General features: G+C 36.4%; 1 protein-coding gene across 2 annotated transcripts in view; it reads left to right on the forward strand.

The window, feature by feature from the left end:
* Positions 1–23,082, forward strand: part of tmem266 (transmembrane protein 266) — a 69,148-nt gene that overhangs the window by 28,694 nt on the left and 17,372 nt on the right. For both annotated transcript variants that reach the window (XM_084397571.1, XM_084397572.1), the window contains 3 exons: positions 18,015–18,169; positions 21,214–21,287; positions 22,955–23,011. In XM_084397571.1, the coding sequence (XP_084253697.1) occupies positions 18,015–18,169; positions 21,214–21,287; positions 22,955–23,011 (286 nt within the window). The remainder of the gene's footprint in view (positions 1–18,014; positions 18,170–21,213; positions 21,288–22,954; positions 23,012–23,082) is intronic.

Below are 23,082 nucleotides of genomic sequence, written 5' to 3' on the forward strand. Positions count from 1 at the left end.
TTTCAGTGGGTGTATTTGTGTTCCTCAGTGGTTAGTGTGCAAATGTGGCTTTAAAAATCATCTGGCAGCCGCACTGCATGCTGGGAGTGTAGAGCACCCAGACCTTTATGGTGCTGACTGGGTTTTTTGGCAGTCGACGCTGCTGTCCCGTCTGGGTAGCGTGACTCACCGTGGACGGCCACTGTGCGATGCTCTGCTTCATGCAGGGAAAGTTGACAAACACCATAAGCTTAATTATGGCAGCCGTCACACTGTCCACAAGCCATGCCTGTATGTGTGTGTGTGTGTGTGTGTGAGACAGATGGTCCGTACAATCTCTCAAGTGTGCCATTGTGTGAGTGTGTTTCTGGGATGTCAGCACAGAGCATTCTGCCTCTCACGACTCACTTTGTCAGGTGACACACCTGTGATAACAGCCCTGCTAAATGTTGTGAAACTTTTTTTCTATGTATTTAACTCTTCCCCTGCCAGCGTTTTAGAAAAAAGTTGCCAGCCAGAGCCAGCATTTTTGATCATTTTCACAACATTTTTAATGGCCCCCAGAATATTTTGTTGTATGAAAATCTGAGCATGCAATATGTCAAAAGAACAAACTTTTAAACAAAAAAACCCTGTTTTATTTTAGCTTTATTTTAGCTTTTTAACACTTGAATGTGGGTTAGTTTCATTAAAAATAAGCAACATTTTGAGCAAAAAGATGAGAAATTCATGTCAATCCAGATCAGATTCAGAACAAAGGTCCAAACATAGATGGAGTAGATCGAGTCCATCAACACCCCAAAGCTTCACGATCCTATAGATCTTCCTGGGTCATTTAATTTAATGATATTTCATTCAGTAACATTAGGCAGTTTTGATTTATATGCTGTTTAATGTTGATGATCGCGTTTTTTTACATGATATCGCTTGTTTCTGCTTCTTCTACGTCTGTGTTTGGATCAAGAGATACTCTTTCAGAAGAGGTGTAATAGCGCCCCCTACCGTATAACAGTGAAAACACAGAAAGCCGAAAATTCTGTCAGTGGCGGGGAAAGTTAATGACATTTTGGGTTTTTAATGTTACACGTTTAACGTTATGTTTTCATAATGTAACAGAAACATTTTGTTGCATATAATATTAAAATGTATTTGCTATTATAAGCCTTTAACAAGTACGATTACAGCGAACATTCAGATCTGTGTTGGGACTGCCACTGAGCCAGAGAGAGCTGTGGTCATGTATAGCTATGAAACCACAAATGTTACAAATATTCATATTATCACAGAAGTACTGGTGGGATAAAACTTTATTGTACAGATTTAAACACTGATGACTATGTTGGCGATCAAAATAGAGCAAATCGCCTTTTGTAAGTATCAATTACAATGTTACACCAGTAGATGGCGACAAGTGGCTGTTAAAAAATGTATTTGTCATTGAATCATTCAAGAGATAAAAAAAAAAACGATTCATCCAGTAATGACACAATTTATTTATGAGGGAGTCATTGAATCATTCATTCAACCTGATTTTTTTTTACATTTTAAATAGACTTATTTAAATTAACGTTTTGTCAGAACAACAAGTTTAGTTGTCTGTTCAGAATTGTGGGAGAATCATGATCTCTGTTTGAAACAAACAGCTCTAATTCTGATTGTTTGTGATTGTATCCAATCGCATAGCAATTTCGCATTCTTATGTTTACGCATGGTATACATTTTTTGCAATCCAGATATGTAAACTACATTCTAAGTTTTGTTTACGTCATTTTTTTATTTTAGGTGTGGTATCTAGAACAATTTTAAGCGATTTAAACCAATCACTTACAAGTAAAACTTTTTTCATCGCATTTTTAAGCGTTTTAGGTTATCTTAGCTGTGTGGTTTTTTTTGTTTTTTTTTAACTGTGTGCTGTGACAACCTAACAGCAATCAAAATACAATGTTCTGAAAATGTCGTAAAAAGTTTTATGCTTTCTGGGATATTTATGTCAGGTATCATTACTGTTAGAACATGCTTTCTGCTAACGGCACTTTTCACTAAATTTGCTGAGTGATATTATCCACAAATCATTTATGACAGAAACTGATCGCAATTGCACAGATTTCCATAGAAAGCGCAAGGTCATGGCCATTCCGGGACACTTTGTTTGTGACAGTTTCACCCCACCGGCATATCAGCAGCTTTGTTTCCTTCTCCTGTAACTGTGAGTAGAGAAAGCGAGAGCACAGTCACGTCACGTCATGTTTCTGAAGTGACTCACATCTGAAGCATGTACAGAATGATACAGAGGATATGTCCGCATGGTTTGATGTCAGTTTAAGCATTATTGGAATATATGCTGATAATGTAAACATGCCAAAATTGACAGCTCATTCAATCTTTATTTTTATTTTTATTTTTCTATTCATTCAAAGGAACACGCCGACTTTTTGAGACTTTAGCTTATTCACCGTATCCCCCACTGCTTCTTGGGCGGAGTGATTTGCTCGCAGCACCTGAGAAGCCCCGTGGTGAGGAGCAGAGAGTTCGCTCAGAGTTGGAGTAAATCACTCCGCAGAAGTAGCAGTGCTTCGCCTTCTGAGAATATAGTTCCCAGTATGTATACGGTTAGAAGATGGCTGTGTCTCATGTGACCTTGTTTTTTGTACACGCTGTGACTATACAAATCACAAAATGTAATAGGAAAATGTTGGCGTTATTTTGTCACTTATTGGGAGCAGTATGCTAGCTGGAGCCGTTTACCTCCAGTCTTTGTGCTAAGCTAGGCTAACGGTGGGTATGTCAGACAGAGTTATGGCACGCACAGAGATGAGAAGGGTGTGTATGGACTTATCTAACTCTGGGGGTTACGGTGAATAAGCTAAAGTCCCAAAAAGTTGTCGTGTTCCTTTAAACCTACTTTTAAAATGTGTGTGTGTATATGCGAGTATGCATGGTCCTAGAGATGTAATATTTTACTAGTATTATTATTGTATTTTAAAGTTAGAATTTTGATTCATGAGATATTTAATGAAAATATATGCATTTCTTTATAGTTAATTCCCCAGCATTTCGACTCCAGTTGGTTTATTTAAGTTATAAAATGGCTTAAATTTTATGGTTAAGCTTTAAAAGAGATCGCACACCACAAACTTGGCCGCACAACAAGTTTACATTGACTTTCTCTTGCTCTCCAAGGCTGCATTGTGAAATATTATTGCAAGGTTTAATATATTTAATTAAGGCGAGACACTACAGGTGAAAAGGGTAACATTTTAAAATAATAGATATCACCATGAAACTTCCTCAGTTGATTACTTACACAAGTATATTTAAAAAAAAATATTACAAGTTTTAGAAATTTGTATGTTTAATTATGCAAATTAGGCATTATCTCATTAAATATGCACGATTTTGCATATATTTTCGGTAGATAGATCTTGTGATATGATAAAGCCAGGTGCAAAATTCTTTTTTTTCATTTTGTTTACACACAAGATGGGGAAAAAAAAAATTCAGAGGGATTTCAGGATATATGCTTTCATTACCTAGGAAATCAAAATATACTGTCCATAGCCTTAAAAAATTGTTTTTCGCCATATTTTTTTTATTCAAATGTCACATAAATCAGGCAAGGAATGATTTATTAATAAATCCCTCTGAAAATATCTTCAGAATACTGCTAATTGTATAACTGGGAAGTTTGGTGTCCACAGGTGCTACATAGGCTGAGATGTTTGTACTGGAGAATGACAAAAAACTCATTTTGAGAAAACGGCAGTTAAAGATTTAAATAGCTCTAAATGAGATTTCGTCGTTAGCTTTAAATCCCCCTTTGGACATTCACGATTGGTTACTGATAGAAAGGAAATGCCCATATTTGGGTTACATAGCGTTGTGCAGGAGACTCAGAGCTTTACAACGACCGGTCATAACAGACTTCAGTGAACAGACGGAGCTCGGCTTGTCGCGTTGGAATGCTGACTTCTTGGTAAATTCGGGAGAAACTTACTGCCGCAAGTAAACAAAATGTAATAAAATAAACATCTTGATGTATATTTTCAACGTTTTCTTTATAGCAGCTTGAAAGAACACATATTGAAGGAGTAAACTAGACCACAATCTCAAAACTGACCACTGCATGAAAAATGTTTTTGCCTGCCGTGTCTCGCCTTAAATGAAAGTTATTCCTGTGATCAAATCAAAATTTTCAGCTCTAGTCTCAAATGTTCCTTCAGAAATAATTCTAATATGATAATCTGCTGCTCAAGAAACATTTCCTATTATTATCAATGTGGCGCATTGTTGAACGACCTATTTTTGAAGTCGACTTTTAGGAGTTTGAAGTTTGAATCGCTGATGACGTCGTCAATAAAAACACGAGATGGGAATGCTTTGCAACAGGCCGCAATTTGCAACTAGATGCTAAAGTTTGTGAACCTCGAGCCGAGACTCAAACTCGGGTCGCCTTGTGCACAGCTGCAGCAAATGTCAGAACGCTGCCCACACGCTATTGCTCTGACATAACAAGCTTATTTTTCAGTTGTTTTGTCTATGGGTCGTTGTAGATTACAGATTTCTGCTTGTTCTAAACCAGATACAGATTAAGTAACACAGTAAGATTTGAATGCATTAGTGAAAGAGCGATTGTGTGTGTGAATGTAACCTACCTGTGCAGCAGTAATAGTGAAGCTGTGGGTTTTAGTTCCAAAACAGAGCAATACTGTATATGCCAGCACTTTTCAGTTTATAAGCTATTTAATTGATAAATCACAGAACAACGCTGACAGTAAGTCTCTGTGCTCCTGAATGTTTCTGTATGCGCGAACTGCACATGATGTGCGCACTACTGTCTGTAGCTGCGTCCCAATTCAGAGGCTGCATCCTTCGAAGGCCGATTGCGTCACCGCGTCACCAATTCGAAGGCTTCTTCAAATGTGTTCTCCAAATGCGTCCTTCGTTTCCTGTGAAATGAAGGATACAAGAGATGGATCCTTCGCAGCCTTGCTTTCCCAAGAATTCATTGCTCGCCAATGACGACAGGTTTTTTTTTTAGAGAAATTGCTGAATTTTTGTGAGAATTTTTCTCGTTATTATGAAAAAACATTGTTTTAATGAAATCTCATTATTACATTATTACAAGAAAATGTTTAATTAACATCTCTTTAAATTAAAATAAAACAAAAAGAAATTCTCTTTAAAATAATATATTTTCTCATAATAACATTAACTTAATGTTATTATGAGAAAATATTTTATTTTAAAGAGAATTTATTTGTTTTATTGACACATTATCTCGTTATTACGATAAAACATTGTTTTAACGACATCTCGTTATTATGAGAAAAATATATATAATTTTAACAAGAAAAATTTTGTTTTAACGACATCTCGTTATGAGAGAATATATATTATTTTATCGAGAAAAATTTGTTTTAATTACACTATCTTGTTATTACGAAAAAACAGTTTTAACGCCATCTTGTTAAAACGAGAAAATACTTCATTTTAACAAGAAAAATGTTGTTTTAATGACAGCATTTCGTTATTACGAGAATATATATATTTGTTTAAATAACATAACATCTCGTTTTTATGACGTAGTTGAGTAGGAAAAATATGTGTGGCAGCATTGCGCCACCGTAGAAAACAGGTGGACTAGATTTTGTGGAAACAGGATTCTTTGATGAATAGAAAGTTCAAAAGAGCAGCATTTATTTGAAACAAATCTTTTGTAATAATGTAAACACGTACTGTCACTGTTGATCAATTTAATGCGTGCTTAATACAGCTGTTCATTTCTATTCCAAAAATCTGACTGACCTAACACTTTTGAATGATTTCACATGTCTTTGCTACTTACAAATATCCCACCCAAGACCAGTTTTAACATCTCACACCTTGTTTGTTGTGATCAAACAGCAGATATTACAGAGATGATGCAGTCTAGCACACTCACTGGTGGGCTGCCACGTGGGCGGATGGTTGTAGTTGCAAACTTCAGGGGGCATTTGCAGAGCTGGCAGCCTCAGCGCAGGGGCAAGATATCCAATGTGTGGGATATTATTAGCATGTGCTGGCACTTGGGCTTCCTGACCGGAACATTATACTGGTGTGCATGTGGACTGCCCAAAATATTCATGCTTTCTGTTGTATCTTGTATGTTTTTCATAACAAAAGCTAGTTGACGGAGGAAAAAATGGAGCATGAAAAAAGAATAATAATTTTCGATTGTAATGGGAAATTATATGTTATTAAGTGTTAAATACTTTCTAAAAATGAAAATGATTTTCTAATGTTTTGGCAGGCTGCCCATTTAATTTAGTTTGGTATTTATAAACTATATTTTTACATTTTTGTAAAAGAAAAAAAATCTAAACATCTTTTTAATGCCCTTGCTCAACTTTATCTATAGAACGAGACCTTAAGCCTAGAGCATTATGGGTGAATTACTGACATCCAGCCTCAAGAAGATGAAAAAGACCTCAGAGACCCCTTGACTATTTATTTTGAGATTGATGCATTATATATATATATAAAAAAACAATTTGTGAAAAAATGAAATATTTCAGGTATTTTTAAGATGCTTAGTTGCAGTTTAATGAATTAGATAATATTGCGATACATTTGTGCTCTTTCATTAATTTTATAAACTCAAGTTTATAAATTTAGCACTAAAGTGACATATCCTCCTGGTAAATCCTGTGAGATTAATGGTGTGCTTTTCAGATAAAGAATCTCTCTGAGATTCAGCAGATATTTTATGCTTAGCTTTTGTTGTTGTTTTTGTTTTTTTTAATCTTCTTTATCCCTTTCCTGTGCTGAGGTTTGTCTGCTGGCTATGACAATTGTTTTTAGCTTTTGCTTGCTTGCTCTTTACCTGACATTGTCAGTGGAGCGTGCTCTTTCCCGCTGATCTGAGATCAGCCGCTCTCTTTATTATGTTTAGAAGCAGGGGATGTAAGAGATATGTGTCTTAGATCAGCATCCAACTTTTGACATTCGCAGCGGTCACTGGAAATCAGTCTGCCCTATTTGCTTATGACACAAATAAAAGCAGACAATTCTCAAAAGACTGCTTAGAAAGAATTATTATGCATTATTATTAATTTGAGACTGCTTTATTGGGCATTGCCAACCTTGAAGACTAAGGGACCTTGGAGCTGTGCTAGGAGTTTGCTAGTGCTCATATTTGGGGACAGGAATTAGAACACCCCTAACCATAAATATTAAACTTACAATGTGAACTTGTCCCACAATATTTCTACTTTAGGTACGAATTATATGTATACATACTTTATGCCTTATAGCAAAAACGCTCTAGAACTCATTAAATATAATAATAGGTTTTTTCATTTACTCACATTTAAAAAGAAAAAATTTAGCCGGGTATTAATTTAAATGTTACTATATATTTTTTTAATTTTCGCTAAATATGCCAAATACTTTGTGGGACTTTGTGGCATGATGAATTATCAAAGGCTATCATCTTCCACCTCATGGTCCACTAACTTGACTTTTAGAGTTTTAAAGTCACTTTCTGAGATATTAAGCCACTATTACAGGAAATTGTCACAATTATTAGATTTAAAGTCACGTTATGATATATATAAAGCCACAATCACAAGAAATTAAGCCACGATTGTGAGATTTAAACTCAGAACCGTGAGATATAAAGTCACGCTGAGATATAAAGACACAATTACAAGAAAAAAAGTTGCAATTATGAGATTCAAAGTCATAATCTTGTGAGAGAGGCACATTATGAGAAGCTATAAAGCCACAAAACCACTTTTTTTTATTTTTATTTTTTTTACCCTTAATACCAAAACAAGCTTCCATGCCAAAGAATCTTCCAGTCTATCATTTTATTTCCATTCCTGCTGCAGTGAGTGTGAATCAGCTGTGCTGTATGATCAAACTGTATAACCATGCCATTATCAGAACCCAAAGAGCAGGTTTAAAAGCCTTGACTGCACTTGATAGATTGCTATTACTGCTCTTGGAAGTGTCTTATATATGCTGTGTGATTTTTGTTATTTTACAGACTTATTTATTTATTTATTTTGTGTTAAAGCTGTAAGTTTCCTTTAAAAAAAAGTATTCCTATCAAGAAACATAATGGCTTTGATCAAGCTATTGCAAGCAGATTCAGACAGGTCTATTTCTCACTGGCTCATGCCAATAATGATTTTTAGAATCAACAGTAGTGCCTTTCCCACTGCTATGGGTTGGATTACTAATGCAATGGTGTTTTTAAGAGTCACATGCAACTGAGATCTCTGTCTAAGCAGCGATCGGTTCTGGTTCTTGTTTGCCCTTTAGTTATTCTTTAAAGGCCGAGACCCTGGCTGAAGTTTACTGAGGTCAGTAACGTGAAGCCGTTAATGCTACCGTGAGTGAGGTTGATTTATGTGGAGGCTTGAAGGCGCTTGTGGTACAGCTTTGTGCTCCTTGATTGCTTTTTCTAAAAGTGATTTCCTCAGAGACCTCAACTTGATGCCTTCTCAACCTCTTGGTGTTGGAGACTCACTGCCAGAGTTCAGCTTCTTGTGAAGCCAAGGTGTACGTGTCCATATGAACACATGCTTGGCCACTCCATCTGCTGCCTTGTGTTTTCATCAGTGCTTTGCAAGTCATGGGTAATTATATGAGTTTATGTTCAGATCCTGCCCAGATTCTAGCTAAAATAGGAGTTCAAAGCGAAAACCATATGATGCGATTTCTTGTTTTCCTTTTTCTTTAGTGTGTTATGTAGCTGTTTGTGCAAGTATAAGATCTGCAGAGTTACAAAGCTCAAAGTGTCAGACCTAAAGAGATATTCTTTATAAAAGTTGAGGCTCAGCCACGCCTTCCTAAAACGCTTCGTTCAAACACACCTCCTCAAATCTACGCCAGTGTGTGTGGGCAGAGTTTCAAATGTAAATGCAAAGAAAGAAGGCGTAACTTTTATTCTCGCTGTATTATTGTTGCCGCCGGCGCCGGCGGACATGGTTTTATGTTTACATAGTGTTCTCGCACCTGTAGCGCAACGCGTAAAAACACAGTATAAGTCATTATAATCAGTAATTATGTCCCCAATGAAATAAAACTTAATCTGATACGATCTGGTCCAGTCGCGCTGGCAAAGTTGATAGATCAGTTTGGACATCTGCATTTTCCGGATCAGATTCGGGCTCGCATTGAAAAGGTAGTACCGACATCTTCACCTGTCATTATTGCTTTGGGAGCTGATGTTCCAAATATGGTAAGGGGCGGGACATTTCCGTCACACACTTAAGATTTTTAGGCCAATCACAATGCAATGGATCACTGGACAATCAGAGCACACCGCGCTTTTCAGAACGATGAGCTTTGTAAAAATCTACACGTTTCAGAAAGGCAGGGCATAGAGGAGCAACAACAATGTACAGTATGTGTAAAATAATGACTTTTTTTTTAACCTAAAACTGCGTAAACGCATTGCATTAAACCAAATACACAAAATAATGTTCTGTCATATGACCCCTTTAAAATTAAGAATACATAAATGTTATATAATCTTTTATTCCATGCATTATTCCATGTATATAACACATAATTGTACAATAATACAGTGTAATTTTACTTTGGTCCAATTATGCTGCCTTTTTATACATAGTTTGGCCAAATTCTGAGACAGCATTACATGTATGCTTTACAGAGACCATCCCAGAAAGGATTGTGACAATTTCAGAGAAAATATTTACCCAAGATGGTAGACAAAATTGAGGGAAATTATGATTATTATAATATGTATGTTTGGGAAGGCATTGATATTAAAATTCTGACAGATACCAATAAATAAATAATTATTTTAATTTAATAGGTGATAGCTGATTAATGGATATTATATATAACTGAAGAATATATATTATATATAAACATTTTTTAAATAAAATTGTACAGAATTTATATTTTTATAATATTTTAATGTTTTAATATTTGTATATATTTATCAGTTGTAAAATAAAAATACTATAGTACATAATTATGTTTTGCAAATATTTTAATATATATATCATATTAAAATATTTGTAAAACATAATAATTATGTACTATAGTATTCACATTTTACAACTAATAAATATATATAAATATTAAAACATTAAAATATTATAACAATATCAATTAAAAATATAAATAAAATCTATTAAAATATTGTAGTTCTGTACAATAATATTTTCCAGTTATAGACAACTGATAAATATATTAAAATATTAAAACATTAAAATATTTAAAAGTCATAATTCTGTACTATTTTTTTTTTTTTTAAATGGATGCAAATCTTCATTTTGAAATGGTTATTAAAAAATGGATATTCATTTTAAGATTTGCTAAAGATTACATTTAACAGTGTTACTAAATAAGAGGAATGGATATGAGCAATATAAATATGGGAATATGAGCATCAAATTAAATATTCAATTCGACCAACAACAAAAATAAATCTCTCTTTCGGTCGAAAACATACTGTCATGGTTTGTGGCTGTAGAGAGAATATACTCACAACGAATATTTTGTGTGTATTATATTTTTAGAGTAATATGTAGTTATCTTAGCGACATGTACTAATGACCTGTCGCGAGAAGCACGATTGTGTGGCACACATGCTTGACTGTTGCCTATGAAGAACATATCGAATCAGTCACTTTTGAAGCTCTGTTTCAGTTAGGACAGCAAAGCACCTCGCCAGAGTTTAGAATGGTTTTCTTTCCTGTTCATATTTCTCCCGAAGCAAGAGCGGGAGCGAGAGAATCAGTGTTTGACTGAGAGGCAAGTATGACAGCACATTTCTCAAGTTCACGATCGATCAGGTTCATGGTGTAATTCAGCCCTCTCCGCTCGCCCGTTTGCGGGAGTTCAATCCGTCTCTCCTGCGTCTCGCGTAGTGCTGATACTGATGTCTCTATAAACCTGTCCACTCCAGCACACACATTTCCTCCTTGCTCTTTCTGGATGTGCGTAGGGTTAGCAAAAGTGCAAATTACCATTCACGTTTGGAAATGTGTTTGTGTACGTTATCGTGTGGTTCTGAATATTTGTGTTCTTTTAAAGCTCCAGTCAGGCATGTGTGCATGTAGAGAAGGCAGTCAAAGACGAATGTCAGCAAACTGAAGTGTTTTGGCACAAATTATATTTGATTATACAGCAGACATTTTAATGAGACTGTTATGCTTCAGGATTGTTTCCTCAGTCAATTTGTAGTCCTATTTATGAATTTACTATAAAAAAAAAACACAATAATAATAAATGCTAAATGCACCTCTTCTGTGATGAGCATAGTTTTAATTTCTGTATAAATTTTTTTTTTTTTCTTAATGTCCTGATATCATAATGAATGACACATGAAAATGGTATCAATATTTTTCAGAATCATATGAAACCAACATGTATATTCTAACAAATTTGCACATGTTTTACATTTAAAGCTTATTGAAAGGTTTATTTTTAGTGATGCAGAGATAAAAAATATTCTAGTTCTACATAAATATAGTATAAAATATAAATCAAACTACAAGCAATAGTAGAAATAAACAACAGAACAAAGATGCAAATGAAATAAACAGTGTTTTTCAGGTAGATGTAACAGTAGTTAGATACCGATTAGGTAGATTATGTGCAGAAATTGAATAAAGTAATTCAATGTGAAATAACACTGCATAGTCTTCTCTGTATAAACTATAATATAGATGTATCCTTATTAAAGTTACAAAAGTTTTTGCAGTGAGTCTATTGTTTGACTAACATTAAAAACACAGACAGCTGCAGGAATATTAGACTGCTGTGACTTTAAGACGTAATGCACGGATCCGATATACTGATACTGTACACTTGTTTTATTTCTCGACTGTTTACGTTCACTTAAGACATTACCGACTGTGTTTACTAGGATACTTGCCAAGAGCATTTTGACATTATTTTGTGAGAAATTGTCCGTTCAAGTCCACAAAGATGTAAGAGTGCTCAATTCGGATGTGCAATTTGTGTACACAAAACTTCTCATACAGCGCGCGCGAGTTATCTTTCGTGTCTTCTTGCACTTGAATGCTTAAATTGGCAAGGCTTTAAAACTCATGCAAATAATAAACTTTCATTACGACGCAGCGCTGGCCAGATCAAGACAGTGACAATTCAGTCAACAAGCCCTGCATGTGCTCTCTCTTTCTCTCACATTGAGTGTGTGTGTGTGTGTGTGTGTGTGTGTGTGTGTGAGAGAGAGAGAGAGCGACAGAGGGCGGTCTCAGCCAAACCATGGTGAATAAAGCTCAACAGGCAATGAAATTATATCTGCACTAAACAATTTTTTTGCCTCTAACTGAATTACAGGCGACTGTAATCATACAACTTACTAGCCATTGGCTAATTAAAGACATTTTTTAGTCCCCTCTCATTTGGTCGCATATGCAAGTGATTTACTCGCATTGTAGAGGGTTGGGTTATTGAACTCTTTATGGTGTGCAGGGTGTCATGTTCTATAAATTAAACCAGTCGTAGTTCTTCAGCATTGAGCCGCCTCTCAATATATCAGCCTGAACAAATTTCACTACTCTAGCCTGATTTTTGGTTACGGTGAAGTTTACCATGTTTACCTGATGTAGTGCTGTACCTGTTACCTGTGCACATGAAATAGACACTGAAATGGACACAATAGACAAAACACATAATCTGGGAAGTGCTGTATTTTAGTCTGGCTATAGCTATGTTAACTAATGTAAGTAAGAATAAATGACTTGCTCAGTACTCCACTGGATCAATCGCATTCTTCTTCTGAGCCACTGCACTTCTTCCAAACTTGCTTGTAAAGCAGAGGAATGATGAAGCTCGATACGCTGTTTATCGAGGTGATAGGTATGGAGCGAATTATGTGCCATAATTAAACAAACAAATCCAGCATTTTGCAAACAAACTCGATCTGCTTTGCAAAGGAAAACTCGACTCCCAAACAAACAGAAAGCAATGTGCAAGTACAAAAGTCAGTTTGAGTGAAAATGCACTGGAGTAACAAATATGTATTGTGTTTTACAAATATAAATAAATGAGCCAAGATAATACTTCACAAATAAATACAAACCATCCTACAAATTGCATGTAACCTTTGAACAAATACCAAATCTAGTGCATACAAATGCATATCTGTCTGTTATGATTGTGTGACACTTGGCTTTTTCTGAGATCTCTCGGCTCGATTTTCTCACAAATGCAGTTGAGCAACTTCCTCTTCTAAAACAGTAGATGGCGCTAGTCTCCCGGAGAAGCACTGATTTGAAACTTGTCTTTGCCTACAGCTGAGGAAAATGAGCGGTGAACGGGTGTGTTTCTGTCTTATTTGATCTATAATTAACCTTTTTGAGGTTTTCTTTTGCAAAATGTTTTATTTGTTTGTTGGCAAGTCGAGTTTTCCTTTGCGAAGTAGATCGAGTTTGTTTGCAAAATGCTGGATTTGTTTGTTTAATTATGGCACATAATTCGCTCCATAGATAGGGCGTTCACAGGTTAGCGTGGCTCACGTGGACGATTACCAAGTTTAATAAGGATTACATAAACAGAGAATATTTGTTTTTGATATGAATTACTTAATTTAATAGTAGACACTTCAAGCTTTCTAAATGCATATCTCTTATGTCTGTGTGGCAAGTATTCGCTGAGTTTCGGTTCATTTTTGTGACACATTTCAGAAAGAAGTTCACAGAGACTGAGATAGCAGAAAGCTTGTTTTCTTTATATTACAAAAGCACAAAGGTTTGTTGTTATTGTGAGTGTTCACAATTAAAAGTAGACCCTTTACAGTTTCAAATTATGCATTACTCGTTTCTGTGTGGGGTATTTAAAGTTTTTTCCGCTGTTGTGAGAAAAAGAATCCACCTGTCCATCGACCCCTAGAGGGTTAAACGTCAGTTTCAGTTAATGATTTTGGCCCTCCATTTTGGGTAGCAATTTTAATAAATCACTAGTTTTTTTCTTTGTCATTGGCCTGCCTTTACGTGCCCTAATGTTTAGCCCTCACCTCTAGTTTGACTGACACCTCTGTGGCCTGAGCCAGCAACCCCCGTTCTCATATGACCCATGATCAGGCTCCACTGTGACCGGCATGATGAGGTGGAGGGAAGGTGAAAGAGATCCAGTCACACTCCATAGCTCCACTCTGGAACTGGAGACCAGCAATGTCCTTCTTACTCGGCGGCTTTTTGGGTTGAACTCTTCCCACCTAGGACTCATTCATCCATTCCTCTAATACAGGTCGTGGGATTGGGTTTGAGTCTGACTAGCTGCTGCTCGCTCAGCATAAAATAACAACCTCCAGCCATTGCCATGTTTCACCAGCGCTCCTGGTCTCGGTGGTTTCGCGCTTTGATTACACTGCCCTTCCAGACTGCTTGCTAGTACACTACTGCAGCTGCAGCCAGAACCACATTTTATTTCACTGCACAATGACACTGATGTTCAAGGAGATTGACCACCTTTAAGTGTTTGTTACACTTTCAGTTACACTTAATCTTGACACATTTTTCAGGTTAAATATATAAACATTACTTACACTACAATTCTATTTAGAATTTTTACTAGGGCTGTAAATAGATTTTAAAAAATGTAGTATGTGAAAAGTAGGCATTGTAATGAATTATTGTGCGAAAAAAGTCACGATGTTAGCGGTCAACCTGTACCACAATGTGTAATCTCAACATAAAATGTTATCAAATTATAATGAAATGCATTATGTGCTGATGAGAGTTTGGTGTTGTCGAGCCATCAGGGAACTTGGAGTTTGCAGTTTTACGAGGGCGTAAAGTTACAGAGTGCTAAGCTGGTATTATTAGACACCAGTGCTCAGCCAAGCACACAGATTCCATGTCTGATCTGCCCTTCCTGCTCGAACCGCACAAGGGCGAAGCCCAAAGCATGCAAATATAGTCCATCTGATCAAATGAAGGCACGGCCATGCTGTTAAGCAATCATCTTTTTGGCTGCGTCTGATAAGTGGAGTCTGTACTCTCCAGATGGTGTGTGTGTGTGTGTATGGATGCAACTCAGAGAGCCACAGGATGAGGTCAGTCTGGCCACACTGATCAGTCTTTTCTACGCTGCCAAGATCAGAATCCGCTCCCGAGAGAAGGAGCCCAGGATGCACAGTATGGGCTTGGAGCTCAGTCTGGAAAATAGTGCGCAAATGCTCACGTTCCAACAGTTCCGCAAAAAAGAAAAAAAGAGAGTGATAAAAGAGAGCATATATGGTGCCAAAATAGTTTAAGATTTTAAGTAGTGGCGAAAACCTGGGCGATGTTTGGAATTGAATTAGAGCTGCACATTTCTGGATAAATTGTGAATCCCAATTTTTTTTTTTTTTTTTTTTATAACAGATCACGATTCTGAACAGACAACTAAACAAAATAACATGCAATTTGCTCGAAGGTCTGACAAAATGTTAATCGCTTCAGTCTATTTAAAATGTTTAATTTATTTGAATGAATTATATATAAAAAAAAAAAAGAATGATTCAATGACTCACTCATAAATACTTCACTTGTTTCATTACTGGATGAATCAGCGGGGTTTTTTTTAACGAATCTCTTGAATGAATGATTCAATGACATACATTTTTTAACAGTCACTTGTCGCCACCTACTGGTGTAACAATCTAAATGATACAATCTTTATATGACGCGCCAAGTTACTTTCAAAAGGTGATTTGCTCTATTTTACTTCTGTGATATGAATATTTGTAACACAGAAATAACAAAACTGTGTGGTTGAAAATACTGTTTGTGAAGTTGTTCCATACCTGTCCTGAACATAACCGCTCTCTCTGGATCAGCGGCTGCACCAACGCAGATCTGAACGCTCTGGTGTGATTTTGTCAAAGGTTTAATAGAAACACGGAAATAGTGTCATTTAGGAATGAGATCGCGTGGGTGTTTGAATCGAGATCCCGACCTTTTAACGATTAATCGTGCAGCTCTAAATGCTATACTAGCATACTTCAACTGTATACTGACGACTATGTTTTAAAATATTAAGTGAAATAGTATGCACTATGCAGCGAGAAATGCTCTACCTGCTGGTAGATGCCATTGGTTCCAAAAAGCATCTTTATCTGCCATTCACAATCTTTTTCGCAGGCTTTTGAGATGAATGGAATAGTATTCTCCTGGGAAAATTGACGACCTTAGTGAACTTAAGCATACTGAACTCAGTAGGTCTTTACATACTCCTGGCTCCTGACAGAATGGGTAGAGAACATTGATGTTGTTCTTGATGCTAAATTGTCCACCTCTAAGGTTACTCCCCAGATCTGAGATCAACTCGTGGCAGTGGAATAGCAGTAGATGATATGAGAGTCAGGAAGGGAGATTGAGAGGAACACAGAAAAAGCTGGAGGGAATAAGACCCCTCAACAGGGCAATTCAATTAGTCTGCTTTTAGAGGAGCGAGGAAAAGAGAGATAGTGAGAAAATGTGATTAATCAAAGTGAGACACACTCATAGAGCATCCACTGAAAGGTTTACTGCCTAACCAAATTTGAAAAACACAATTACACTGAAGGCTATAAGCAATTGCAACTAATCAAGTGATTTTTTGGCAGATCCTTTACTTAAAATGAAAGTGAGTGGGGCCTGGGGATATCGAGCTCAAAAATGACAAAAATAAAGTACCATAAAGGTGGCATTAAAGTAGTCCATACGACTCCTGAAGTCATACGATAGCTACATGTATATGTGAAGAACACACTGACAGATGCTCAAAAATCTACACTGTGGCCACATCTCTTGATAATGCCAAAACAAGCTTTAGGGTTATTGTAGTTAATAGCATAATTTAAGAATGGTAGATGCTAACTTGTACGTAGACGTAAACTTGTATGCAAAATTTAATTTGATTGTAAAAGTACAAGTAAACTTGTATGTGCATGTAGAAATAGAACTAAAATTGTATGTAAAAGTAGACGTACACTTGCATAAGTAAACTTATACTTACAAGTAGAAATAGAAATAAACTTGTATGTAAAAGTAAACTTGGATGAATGTGTAGATGTAAACTTGCATACAAGTAGAAGCAAACTTGTTTGTAAAAGAAGATGCAAACTTGTACACATTTAAGTTTGTCTACATACAAATACATTTTTATGCAAATAAAGGTAAACTTGTATGTAAAAGTACAAGTAAGTTTACTTTTTCATACAAGCTTGCTTCTATTTGTACATAAAAGTTTACTTGAATGTGGATGTAAACTTGTAAAAGCAGATGTAAACTTCTTACACATTCTTACAAATTTTTTTCTATTTCTGCTTCTACACATTCATACATTTTACATACAAGTTTACTTCTGGTTTTATATATATAAGTTTGCTTCTACTTGTAAAAGTAGACTTATGTACAAATTGTGTAAACTTTTGTACAAAGAGAAGCAAACTTGCATGTAAAAATAGATGAACACAAGTTTGTTTCTATTTGTACATACAAGTTTACTTCTACTTACAAGCTTGCTTCTACTTGTAGATACATTTACTTCTACTTCTACTTTTACATACACGTTTAATTCTACTTTAACATACAAGCTTGTATTTGTACATTAGTTTATTTGTATGTAGATGTAAGCTTGTAAGATTTCTATTTTTATTTCTACTTCTACATGTTTCCTTCTACTTTTACTTACAGGTTCACTTCAACTTGTAAAATTAGACGTAAACTTGGTACAAACAAGCAAACTTCTATGTAAAAATAGATGAACATACAAGCTTCCTTCTATTTGTACACAAGTTTACTTGTATGTAAACGTAAACTTTTAAGAACGTGTACAAGGATACATCTGCTTCTACATATAAGATTGCTTCCACTTGTACATACAGTAATATTGACTTTTACATACAAGTAGAAATAGAAGTAAACTTGTATGTAGAAGTAAACTTGTATTTTCATGCCTACCTGTGTTGTTAGCAAATATGTGTGAAAGTAGACTCCAGCTGTCTTGTGTTTGTGGTTTTGTAGCTCAGAAATGGTTCTCTTCTCTTTCTCCCTGTCGCTGTATTTTATCTGCAGGTCTAACTGGCTGAAGCCGTGCTGCGGGAGGAGAGCAGCGCTCTGGCAGGTGTGTTTGCTGAGCGCTGGCTTCAACTGTTTCCTGGTGGCCTGTGTCATCTTGGTGGTGCTCTTACTGACTCTGGAACTGCTCATCGATACTAAGCTTCTACAATGTGAGTATTAGAAGGGGTTCAGGATCTCTTTAGAAGCCATTCTAGCCTGAGAATGAGGATTTACCACCGAGTTAGCACACATGCTCTGACACAGCAACTTACTGTATAAGGGATTCGGATTTGGACTACACTGGTCATGCTGTTTTGATTCACTAGGAAGAGATAGCTCAGAGTCATTCATGCAGGAATCGGAATACACTGGTTGAGCTCGATGTAATTTATTAGGGATTCAAAATACTCCGGTCACACTGTATGTGTTGATTTAATTTAAATAAGAACTAGCACATAAGAGTAATTAGTTCAGGAATTAGACAACACTGGTTATGTTGTATGTTGTTGATTCCTTAAAAAAATTATTCCCTAAAAAATTACACTAGTCTCACTTTTTTTAATTCCCTGAAGAGAAACCGCTTAAAGAATCCTGTGTTTGGGATTCACACCACATTGGTTGGGCTGTACGTTTTTGATTCACAAGGAAGAAATAGTTCATAATTTAACTAACATAATTGAACAGTGTAATTAGTTTGGGAATCGAATTAATAGTTTATAAGAGTCATTCGTACGGAATCAAGACTATACTGGTCGATATGCATGTCATTTGTCTGGGATTTGGATAACTGTGGTCACACAATGTATGTTTTAATTTACTAAAAATAACTCACAAGAGTCATTCGTTAAGGAATTGGACTACACTGGTCACGCTGTATGTTTTTAATTCACTTATAAGAATCAGTTGTTTGGGATTCAGACTACATTGTATGTTTTTGATTCATTAAGAGTCTCATAAGAGTCGTTTGTTTAGATTAGATTTAGATTTTTAAGTATTCAGTTGGTTCTGAATAAGAACTGGTTATCATTTCCCAACCTAATAAATCACATGCATTTCATATTCTCATAATACAATCTTGAAAAGTATGCAGTGTATAGAATACACTATCTCTCATAACTATACATCTGCAATTGTTGATCTAATCTCTGCTGGGATTATTCTCAATAAACACGTTGTGAAACGACATGTTCTTTGCTGCTATTTGCCTGGACGTTTTCATTTCTCGTAAGAGCCTATTGTAAATCCGAATGGAGATCCCCATTCATGCTATGGCGAAAAATCACGGCTCAGCGTGCAGATGAGTGCGCACTAAAGAGAGAAATGCGAGAGATGACAGAAGCATAAGTCAGCCTATATCGCTGTCTTCTCTGGCCTTTACAAAGTCCTGAAAGACCGATTGAGGAGGAGATGGATTGGAACGGAGAGAGAGAGAGAAGAGTGAAGGAGTGCAGGACAGCGACCGGCCGGCGAGATTAATGGGAGGAGGGATTGAGGGAGATGAATGGGCTGATGGACAGATCAGTGAACAGAGCAAACTAAGACATATGGGCCGGGAGGGCGGGCGGGTGATAAACTGAATGCAGTAGATCTCTTGCACCGTAATGGAGCGGATAAATAGACAGATGCAGTACGCGGATTGGGTGCAATATCAAATCACAAATGCCTAATGCTTTCAGTTCAGGCGGCTGGCGTAATGAGATTGAGCAGTGACTGTCCTCGGCTTGCGACACGGATGCGGCTCATGCAGGGAATTTGGCTTCCCACTCGAAAAGTCCCTGTAAGGAGGAGTAGTTTCATATGAGAATAATTCTGAAGAATAAATGGCCTATTTTCCCCCCCAAGTAGATTACACTATTATGTGAGGTTTTCATGTGTTATGTAAACGTACATCAATATGTATGTTTTAATGTAACCTTCTCCGTTGAAATACTCTGATCAGTTCAAAAATAATTTATGCAATTTTATATTAGTTATTTGAACGAATTAAAATAGCAGTTTCGTGTCTATCCTTGTATTGTTCAACTGGTTTAGGTTGATATGGTATTTAGTAAGTAATAAGTAATGCAATACTTTTTTAAAGAGAGCAATTTAGTACAGTGATCTAATTACACTAAAAAAGGAATGAATTACTAGCTACTAATTACATCTTTACCAGAGTAACTTACAAACACTGCTTGTATAGCTTACTATTAATGATGATTCAGAAACCGACAATGTGAACCAGTTTAATGATTTGTATGAGATCAGCTAGCAAAGCATTTGGAAATCACTTCCCAGATAGCATCAGGTTTGGCCCACATCTCCCATATTCTTCTGGCCCATATACCACATATCCGGGCCTCATCTGGGCCAACTATGGCACATATGGCTCAGGTCTGGCAGCGGCAAAGGTCATATGGGCCATATCTGGCCCACACACATAAAGCTGGTTTTAGTGTGAGTTGTGGCTTGCTGTGTGTGGGCCAGATACGGCCCATATGACCTTTGCCGCTGCCAGACCTGAGCCAAATGTGCCATAGTTGGCCCAGATGAGGCTACCTGTATGCTATCTGGGTTTGTTTGGGAGCAAAATCAAAAACATAGTAATAACTTTCCTCATCAACATTCAAAATGAAACCAGAATTCACCCTTTTACAATATTTGCAATATATTTTATCAAAATGTAATGTAACGTGCCATCATCGAACAACTTTGATTCATTCATTTGAACATTGATTAATTGAAACACCATCCAATCCATCCAAATAACCATTTTACTAAAATGAACTGAACACTAAATACACTAAGATTTAAAAGTTTGGGGTCTGTAAGTTTTTAATACTTTTGAAAGAAGTCTTGTTCTCGCCAAGCCTGCATTTCTTTGATTCAAAATACAGTAAAAACAGCAGTATTCTGAAATATTATTACAACTTTTTTTATTTATGTAATTTATTTCTGTGATGCAAATCTGAATTTTCTGCATCATTACTCCAGTCTTCAGTGTCACATGATCAATGTTGAAAACAGTTGAGCTGCTTCATATTTTTGTGGAAACCGTAAAACAATTTGACGATAAAAAGTAAAAAATAAACTTTTGCGATCACACTGACCCCAAACTTTTGAATGGTATTGTACTTTTTTTGGAGTTATTTTGAGCTCATTACATTTGACTGTATTTTATCCTGAATCATTATGTGAATTGTGAGCGCAGAATCTCTTTGATTTGTGTCCACAGTTAATAATGCATTCCAGTTCGCCTGTATCATCCACTGGATCAGCCTGGTCATCCTGTCCGTCTTCTTCACTGAGGTGAGTGTAAATGCTTCTATGCCAAAAGTCACTCAAAATCTCCAAGTCATTTCTCATTAAAAATGTCTCCTTCAATTCTTTCAAGACTAAGTTTCTATACTATACACATTCATTTTATTTATAACATACAAAAAAAAAAATAAAGTTGCTGATTGGATTTAAAAGAGTCTATGATTGGATCATTATTGCAGGGATTATTATGATTCTAGCATGTTATATGTTTGGCAACAGTTCTTCTAACCCGAATTGATGGAGTGTGTAGCTTTTGATTTCTTAAACAACCATGTAGGAAGACACATCATGGTCATATTCCAGGATGACGATGTCAAGATTCATCAGGCTCAATTTGTGAAAGAATAGTTGGGAGGAGCATGAAGAATAAGTCCAGACCTTAAATTCATTGAAAGGATGTGCTGGAGGAGACTTTACAGAGTGCTGGACTCTTGCATTGTCAATACAAGATCTTGACCAAAAAATTGATGCACCTCTTGATGGAAATAAATGTTGTTAAATGTTAATAAATGATGTTTTTTCCATAAATATTTGGTGTATATAAAGTTTTGTAGAAACTCCTGAGACTTAAATGAAAGATAACGGAGTAACATCTCTGCAATAAAAGATTTTAAAGGTCACAGGCGACTAAAACAACCAAGCTGCTGACTCTGAGACAATCATGAATTACAGAGAGCCACCAGGCTTACTAGAAAGCCTTTTTCACAATTATCGATAAAATAAATTAATGAGACCACAACGGGATCTATTGGGTGGATGTATTTGATGTAAGGCTTCGTCTGAATGTTTATGCTGTAGGGCCATCTTAATTGAACCCAAGAAAAAGCAGTTTCACATAGTGCTGTTACTGTACTTTAAAAGTGTGTGTGTGTCCTGACACGTGCTGACTTCTATTGATTCCCATTTCTTCAGATCCAGTTGCATTTGTCTCTGGCTCTTTTAAAGCAGACTTGCATTTATTTCCTTCAACTTGCGTTTTACTTGTCGATACAGGCCAAGAGACCGGAAAGCCTGAAACTTTCAGCGTCGCTCCCATCTTTTAGCCTGAAAGAGAGAGAGAGAGAGAGAGAGAGAGAGGGGGAGAGAGAGTGAAGTAGGAGATACAAAAAGCTAAAAAGACTACCGTGTGCCACCTGAGTCAGCAGTCACTAAAACACAGCGTCTCCTTCGAGTGTTTCGATGAGATCTCGCCAGCTTGCGAGTTTATGAATACATATTGCAGGTCACTGATATATTATGAGCTGCGTTCAGAGACTAGATGAAAAGGAAAAAAATGATTCGGGTTGGAAATGGGTTTTGCGGAGGCGCCGGGGTTATTCCGCCACCAAATGGAGGTGAATTCTGTTGCCGCCACATCTCGATATCACTTAAATTTCGAATTACCCTGCGTACACATTTCCCCTGCAAGCTCATTATTTACGCGTGCTGTTCGTGGGTCGCTGGAAAAGGAATGTTTTCCTGTTTTTTTTTTTGTTTGCTTTTTTCAAGGCTTCTCTCTTGGCTTTCACAAAACGTGGCTTGTTGTTCTATAGTGGATGATTTCCCAGAATGCAATGTGCTGAACCATCAGAAATATGATAACTGATTTTCATTAATCTGTTCTTTCATTCTGTGGCTCTTTTCCACTTATATGTGTCTCTCTCTTGCTCTCCCAGACTGTCTTTAGGATTGTGGTGCTCGGGATATGGGATTATATAGAGAACAAAGTTGAGGTAAGCTCCCCGGGGTCTCATTAGTACAGGGGGGACACAGAGGGAAGAGGCGAGCCCTTGAAACTTAATGA

The sequence above is a fragment of the Rutilus rutilus genome, assembly GCF_951802725.1.
Source record: "Rutilus rutilus genome assembly, chromosome: 23".
NCBI classification, from domain to species: Eukaryota; Metazoa; Chordata; class Actinopteri; order Cypriniformes; family Leuciscidae; genus Rutilus; species Rutilus rutilus.